This window comes from Vigna angularis, chromosome 10 (genome assembly GCF_016808095.1).
Source record: "Vigna angularis cultivar LongXiaoDou No.4 chromosome 10, ASM1680809v1, whole genome shotgun sequence".
In the NCBI taxonomy this organism is placed as follows: domain Eukaryota; kingdom Viridiplantae; phylum Streptophyta; class Magnoliopsida; order Fabales; family Fabaceae; genus Vigna; species Vigna angularis.
The window spans coordinates 6680388-6688709 of NC_068979.1; the positions used below are offsets into that span (position 1 = coordinate 6680388).

At 32.4% G+C, this 8322-nt stretch overlaps 1 protein-coding gene across 2 annotated transcripts; it reads left to right on the top strand.

Annotated features, from left to right (window-relative positions):
* LOC108334655 (ATP-dependent DNA helicase DDM1) lies at positions 1-6178 on the top strand. 2 transcript variants are annotated; one of them, XM_017570551.2, is made up of 16 exons: positions 1-97; positions 181-260; positions 831-1091; positions 1209-1307; positions 1606-1952; positions 2043-2232; positions 2353-2528; positions 3024-3093; positions 3169-3358; positions 3721-3819; positions 3901-3995; positions 4084-4203; positions 4856-4975; positions 5067-5165; positions 5250-5357; positions 5743-6178. In XM_017570551.2, the coding sequence occupies exons 2-16, from the start codon at positions 189-191 to the stop codon at positions 5965-5967; spliced, it is 2271 nt and encodes a 756-aa protein (XP_017426040.1). In that variant the 5' UTR covers positions 1-97; positions 181-188; the 3' UTR covers positions 5968-6178. The 2 variants fall into 2 exon arrangements, with proteins under 2 accessions (XP_017426040.1, XP_017426041.1); XM_017570552.2 differs by lacking the exon at positions 4084-4203.
* Positions 6179-8322: the final 2144 nt, after the last annotated feature.

The window sequence follows — 8322 nt, forward strand, 5'->3', positions numbered from 1 at the left end:
CTCTCTCTTTATTTGTCTTCAACTTCTCAGAATCTTGAGTCTTCCCTTTCGTATTTGTGGTTTTGCTCCTCCATTTCTTCACCGTTTTATCTGCCAGGTATCGTATTACAATCCTTACGCCGTTGTTTCTGTTATTTATTGTTCGTGTTTTTGTTCGGTGATTGTACTCTACGATTTTAGGGTTTGAAATGGAGACGAAGGACAAAATGAATGATGAAGAACTTGCTGTGGAGTCTCCAACTTCGGTTCTCGAAGATGAGGTCTGTTATCTGCTCTCTCTCTCTCTCTCACTCACTCTCTCATTTCTCCAAGTAAATCATTTTCGTGTAGAGCACTAACCTCAAGATTGAACTTGAAGAAGGCCGTTTTGTTATGTGCTCCTGTCTCTCACTCTCTCATTTCTCTCACGCCCTCGCCCTCTCACACAATGTGTTATGAACGCTTCGTTTGCATCTTATCTTTATTAGCTATAACGCGCATTTTGTATTGTTAGCTTTATTTGAACGGTTACTTTTTATGAAATCATGTTTGGCGTATATGAGGTGTTAAAACTTATTCCGCTTTTGTTCTTGTTCAGGAGGATTGTTTTGTTTTGGTTTTTTAATGAACTGTGACTCGCATCATGTAATGTAAGCTTCAGTTGAACGGTTATTTTAATCGAGTTAGTGTTTATCGTCGATTGGTGTTACAAAATAGTTTTGAAACTTTGTCCTTTTTGTGATGCTGATAGAGGTTTATGTTGTTTGTGCTATATTTATTTTTAATTTGGTATAAATTGGTTTTCGATTGGTATTTGATTTTTGTTCCTATTTTATTTTTCAAATGCAAAGGATGTTTGTGCCCCCAAAGATGAAGTTCAGTTGGAGGAAGAGTTAATTGCTGATGTCATAGACGATGGGTCGTCTCTTGTATCGAAAACTATGGCGGAGGAGGAAGCGAAGTTACTTAATGCTAGGATAAAGGAAGAGGAGGTTCAGTGCGAGGAGGCACCTGACCTCAACGACACACAGTTTAACAAATTGGATGAGCTTTTGACTCAGACCAAGCTGTACTCCGAATTTTTGCTGGAGAAAATGGATGACATCACACTTGTACTATTCCCCTCTCTCTTATGCTCTTTTGATGTGATAACTTTTAATGCATGTTGGTTTGAAGTTATTGCTGCATTGTTCTTATTCTTTGAATATTTGTTGAATATTTGTTGCTAGAATGTGGGTGAACAAGTGAAAATGGAAGAGCAAGAGAGCAATCCTTCTGCAAAGAGGGGTAGGGGATCGAAAAGAAAAGCTGCTTCCCAGTGCAATACTGTCAGTACATTGTTCTCTGATGCATCGAAACTGTTTTCACGTAAACTGGCATGCCACTGTATATCATCCGCTCTATGCATGTAGGAGTTGTAAAAATGACATTATTGAGATGTATAGTTTCATCAGATAGAGTTTGATAAGTGGTTTAAAGTCACAAAACACGATCATTTCTCTCCTTTCTTTATAAGCATAGTCTAATGAGCAAGTTTATTTTATTTCGTTAATATATTCTATTAATCTGCGTTGCTTGCATGCCTATTTTAACATTTATGTGTTTTCATGTTTGTAATTACTTTAGAGGAGGGCCAAAAGGGCAGTTGCTGCCATGCTGACAAGATCTAAAGAAGGTGAGGGGACTGTAGATATGAAAATGACTGAGGAAGAAAGAGTTGAGAAGGAGCAGAAAGAGCTCATGCCTTTACTGACAGGGGGAAAATTGAAGCCTTATCAACTAAAGGGTGTAAAGTGGTTGATTTCCTTGTGGCAAAATGGATTGAATGGAATTCTTGCTGATCAAATGGGTCTTGGAAAGACAATCCAAACTATTGGATTTCTCTCACATCTAAAAGCGAAAGGTCTGGATGGGCCATACATGATAATTGCTCCTCTATCAACCCTTTCAAACTGGGTGAACGAGATTTCTAGGTAGAAAGAAAGCTATTTACTGAAGACAATTATTATTATGCATGTTTTCTTATCTTTTGATCAATAGTTATTTTTTAACAAACGGAATAGGTTTGCACCATCACTTCCTACAATTATCTACCATGGTGACAAGAAGGAGAGAAATGAGATCCGAAGGAAATACATGCCTAGAACAATTGGCCCAAAATTTCCCATAGTCTTAACTTCTTACGAGGTTGCATTAAATGATGCCAAGAAATATTTTAGGCCATACAGTTGGAAATATCTCGTTATTGATGAGGTAAATAAGTTCAGTTGAATGTGCAAAATGTTTTTTGTTTGTCCAATGTTTTGGGTCAGCAATATTTTGATTAGAAGTCTGTATGTTTCTGTTGTTCTAACTAGATTTTGGCCTTTGAAGGGACACAGGCTCAAAAATTCACAATGCAAATTAGTAAAGGCATTGAAATACTTAACTGTTGAAAACAAGCTTCTTCTAACTGGAACTCCACTTCAGAACAACTTGGCCGAACTATGGTCTCTATTGAACTTCATTTTGCCTGATATTTTTGCATCCCTTGAAGAGTTCGAGTCATGGTTAGTATTGTTTTCTTAATGGTTTTATGATGTGCCAGCCCTGAATGGAGATAGTTGAAAATATAATGCTCTATAATTTTTATGTGCTTTGTTTTTTCCTAATGAAAGATTTTTAGATTCTGATTCGGTATGCTGAATGTAAATAATTTAGACCAATTCCTATACTTCAATCATTTTTCCTGTTTGATGTATTGTTAGGAACTTCGTGAATTTGTTTCAATCACTATTTTGGATGTTTCCTTAACTGTAGTTTCCTTTTCCCTTGAATCTGTTGTGTCCTATCCCTACCCCTACCCCTACCCCTGTTTCTGCTTACATATATATAAAGTTATCCATTTTTTCAAACCAGTATTTGCTTGTCTTTTATTATGTTGCTCTTTTCTATATGATCAATTGGTTCTATGTCATTTGACAATATTGGTATTGGTTTGATGCAAATTAAAACACTAATGCATTTGTTTTACTTTCTTTTAATATAAATTAAATTCCTTGTAGGTTTAATTTGTCAGCGAAGGGCAATAATGAAGCAACCAAGGAAGAACTAGAAGAGAAACGAAGATCCCAAGTAAACTTGCTGTTGTACTCTTTTCTATTCTAATAATATGAACTGTAAGGCTACACGTGACATAATTACCTGCAGGTAGTAGCAAAGCTCCATGCTATTCTTCGACCCTTTCTTCTGCGTAGGATGAAGTCTGATGTGGAGATTATGTTGCCAAAGAAAAAAGAGATTATTATCTATGCAAACATGACCGACTATCAGAAGAAGTTGCGGGATCATTTAGTTAATAAGACGTTGGGAAACTATTTAAAAGAAAAAATGTCAAGCGGTAAGATTTGCTTCCAGTGTTTGCTATCAAGCTATGTCTCAAAATTTAAAAAGAATACTATATTTCTTCTATATTACAATAATGAGGTCATTGGACTTATAAATACATGAGTATGTGGTTTATTTTTGGACATATATAGTTATTTCTGAGGATCAAATTCCTGTAATTATGATATTGTTTTTAAATACGTAATCCTATTTTAATATGAAGAGACACCTATAGTAAAGATTAAAAATATAGCAAGTATAAAATAAAAGGCTTCCTAAAGTACATAATTAGCATGATTTTGACACTGAAAACAAGGTTTTCTTTCAACCCCTCATTGTATTAATATAGATCTATATTGCATTACTTTACTGCAGGACGCCCTTTTCCTGCAAGTGCGCTTCGTAATTTGGCTATTCAGCTTAGGAAAGTGTGTAACCATCCCGATCTTATAGATCCAGACTGTGATCATACATGTAACTATCGTGCAATTGAGTGGATTAACTGATTTCACGATCTATTGTTCTTATCTAAGCTATATTTTCCTGTTTGTACAGATTTATATCCTCCTGTAAATGAAATAGTTGAACAGTGTGGAAAATTCCATTTGCTTGATCGATTGGTGCAACGTTTATTTGCAAGGAATCACAAAGTATGCTTTACAGTACTTTGTCTACATTTTCCCATTTCCTTGTTACTAAGTCTACTTATGTGTAGTTGCATTTGCTAATTTTTATCAGGTTCTTGTCTTCAGTCAGTGGACTAAAGTGTTAGATATAATAGATTATTATTTTAGTGAAAAAGGCTTTGAAGTTTGCAGGATTGATGGTTCTGTGAAACTGGATGATAGGAAACGACAGGTTTGTACCAATGCAGGAATAACACCACACAATATGATAATTCAATTCAACTTTCTGAAATTTTCTTTTCATTTTTTTCTTGTTATTGTCTTTTATTTTAGGCCTTGAATATTTTATACTCCATAGTCCTTCAGTTTCTTCAGTATATACGTCTGTTGTCGTTTTAATTAACTGTCTGGCTGTTCTTTTTTTTAATGAAAAGATGTTTAAAACTCTTATCATATATATATATTATTTTTGAAAAAAAAATAGAAAATCTAATTAGAGAAGTTTGCCCTTTTATTGGAAGCTAGAAAGAGTAGCTTCTGAACATAATGTCACTACCACGAAAGGACAGTTTTTCATATATTACTTATATATCGTAGATAACAAGGGGATTAAAGATTTTTACATTTGTCTGGCAATCATGATATCTTAAATTTGTGATCACAGCCTTTTGCGCTGTTTTTTTAAGTTTTTTTTACGTGCTTCAATTTTTCCTGTAAAAGTGAAGCATTATTGGCAATTTCTATTTTAGTTACCATAATATTTGTAAATAAGCTTTTGATCAAAGAGGCTTTAAGCCTGTCTTAAACATGCTTTAAGCCCTTTTATTGTTTGCAAATATAGTTCTTAATCTCTAATCATTGATAAGTATTCTGGTCATGAACAGATCCAGGACTTCAACGATGAAAATAGCAATTGCAGAGTTTTTCTTCTTTCTACTAGGGCTGGTGGATTGGGAATCAACCTTACTGCAGCTGATACTTGCATTCTTTATGACAGTGACTGGGTACTGTTTGACACATTTCCTGTTCTGCGTTTTATCTATTTGTTTTACTGTTTTACTGTTTTACTTATAATACACATTTTTTGAGTTCCAGAATCCTCAGGTGGATTTGCAGGCCATGGATAGGTGTCATAGAATTGGTCAAACAAAGCCTGTTCATATCTACCGGCTGTCAACTGCTCAATCCATAGAGGTACTTCAATATTACATATCGAGCTCAAGTCTCTAGTGTGACTTGTGGCTTTTTATAGAGATGGATATGACAGTCTATTTACAGGATCGCATGTTGAAAAGGGCTTTCAGCAAATTGAAGCTTGAGCATGTGGTGATTGGGAAAGGACAGTTTCATCAAGAGCGTAAAGCTGTCAATACTGATCAGATAGAGGTTAGAATTTTAGCAACTGCTATCCAATGATTTTTTATTTTTTTTAATTTCTCCCACGTTTCATAAAAGTATAACTGAATTAGCCGTCAACGGCGTGCCTTTGGTGTTTAAAGAATTTTGCTGCCAATATTTCCTTAGAATGGCCAAAATTATGTTTTGTATTGACCAGATCATTAAATGATTAATTAGTCTTTTTCGTCTCTTGTATTTGCTTGCCTGGTCATTGTAACCGGATTTGGTGGTATCCCCATTTGCTTAGGGTGTAGGGATTAGCTTAATCTAAAATTTATTCGAAGTTTTACTTTTTTTTTTATTGGATACATTTGTTTCCAGGCTTTCCTATACCTTTGTCTTAATTTGTTCTTTGTGCATTATCGAACTTTAGGAAGAGGATGTTTTGGCATTGCTTCGTGACGATGAAACAGATGAAGATAAAATGATACGAACAGATATTAGTGATGAAGACCTGGAGAAGCTCATGGATCGCAGTGATCTTATCGTCAACAACTCAGACGAACCTCCATGCAGTTCCTTTCCTCTTAAAGGTCCAGGGTGGGAGGTGGTGATTCCAACTGCGACTGGAGGTGTACTCTCTACTCTCAACAGCTAGTTTGTCGTCACTATTGATTGGCCTCAGAGCTTGAAAAACCTGCTTTTTTGTGGTGTGATATATGGCATTTTAAGATGGTCGCATATGTCACGGCGGTAACGTCCTGAGGGGTATTCACTTTTGTAGATTCTTTTAACTGAACTACACGTTTTGAAATGAATACTCAACTTATTCAGTGGCGAGCGAAAATTATCTTGGGTTTGTCTTGGAATTCATTTAAAATGAAACTAGTGCATATACGTGTGCCATATTTATGTGTTTTTATATTAAAATATTGTAAGCTTTAAAATTATGAAAGATAAATAATTATTTACATATAAAAGTTAGAAAATAGTACAGAAGAATTATATAATTACTTTTATCTATTATCTATGAATATAGTTGTTTTAATTAAATAAGTGACAAAATTGTATGATTAAGAATGAGAATGAGTAGTATTTCTTGGATTGGGTTGTGGGCTTAATATTTTGATTAAATATGTCGATTTTATTTATTTATTTAAGAAAAACAGTATTAAATGAAAGGTTCATCTTTAATTAGAGGGAAAGTATACTCTGTATAAATAATTTCTTCTGACTGAGTATACCGTGTTTAATGGGTAGATAGACAGTTGTAAAATAAATTCAACAAAATAACACATTTTGAATTCTTTTATCAACTGTCACTATTAGCCGTGGTATTATTCTGTGATAAATAAAATGGAAGAGGGAATCATTTGGGGCTGAACTCTAAGTCTTGAATCTCAAGCAAATCACAAAACACTAATAATTATATGATGTAGAGATGAAAAAATTACTGTTTAACTGAATAATTATAATCAAGCATTATTGTGAAATGTATTTTTACCATTAATATAGTCATTAATCATAATTCGTCACTAAAATAAATAAGTTTTAGAGGCAAAAAATGATATTTTAAAGTCTATTATGTTAATATATATTTTTGTTTAATTTTGTAATAACTAAGTCTATTTCAGACATATTTTCATCGTAATTATATATGGATAAATTGATTTACATATTTATTTAAATATCTTGCTTTTTTTTTTTCAAATTGATATATTAAAACCTTATATTTTATTTAAAGTCTTTAAATCTCTAAAGGATTGTCTTATTGAAACCCTACTTTTACTTCCTATAATATTTCGTAAAATGTAATAATCTGCTTTTAAACAAATGAAAATGGGACTTGACTGAAGATTTTTTTCGCTTAAGTTGTAATAAAAAATTGATTTTAAGTCTAAAGTTTCTCTCAAGCGTGATTAAAGTATCTCTGTTTTCATATGGATAATAAGTTTAATCTTCAAATATAAAAGTATATGTAGATTTAATTTGTTTTATTAAAAAAAATTGATGAGCTCTATTAAAAAAAGACTAAATTGATATATTTTTAAAAAATTAAAGCCAATTTACTAGCATACAAATACAACAATTTTTGTTACGTTTAACTGATAATATAGTAATTAATCATATTTTAAAAAAGTTAGGTGTCAATAAGACTTTAGAAAATAATTTCAATATTACAATTAATTATTTTTAAAAATAACCATGAATATAGCGATTTTGAATATTAGAGTAGAGTCATACGTTATTCTTAATAAAAAAATATTAATGTTATGTTTGGATAAGACACTTTTATAATTCAAAAAAATTGAAATACATATTTAAATTGTTTAATAGTTTAAATTTTGTATTTTTAAATATTTTATTTGAATAAAATAATTGAAGTATTTTATAATTCAATATTTTATTAAGATTAAATAATGAATTCTTTAAAATAATATTTAAAGTGTTTTACCTTATTCATCTTCCTTCTTCTCCCATCCCATTTTGATATATTCTTACTCTCATTCTTCTTGCTCGCATCATTTGATTACCCATGCATTAAAGGAACAATTACCCATTCATTAAAAAAATCCCTAGTTGGCGCTCTTTGAGGTATGTTTGTTTGAAATGTGCCTTCAATGCTGTCAAAGCAATTTTAATTTTGAACGAGTCAATTATTAAATTAATAAGAATGTTATCTTGTTTGTAGTTGTTACTGGATTAGCTCGTTTTAGATTTCATTATTCAGTTATCAGTGCAAGATTTTTACAAGTTATTTTGGAGTATTTTGATAGAAACCTACTGGTATAGAAAGATGGTCTGAACTTTATTCAATTAAAGTGACACTGAGTTACAACAAAATTACACCAGAACAGAGTGAAATTAAGTGAGTAAAAAGGTTCCCTTCCAAGATTGTTGAGAGGTTGGTCTCTCCATGCCCAACCATTTTCTATCTGTTTCCCCTTCGTTTTTCCCCTATCCCATTTTCATTCTTCCGACTAGTAACTGCTAAAAAAACCAAAATTCTTGC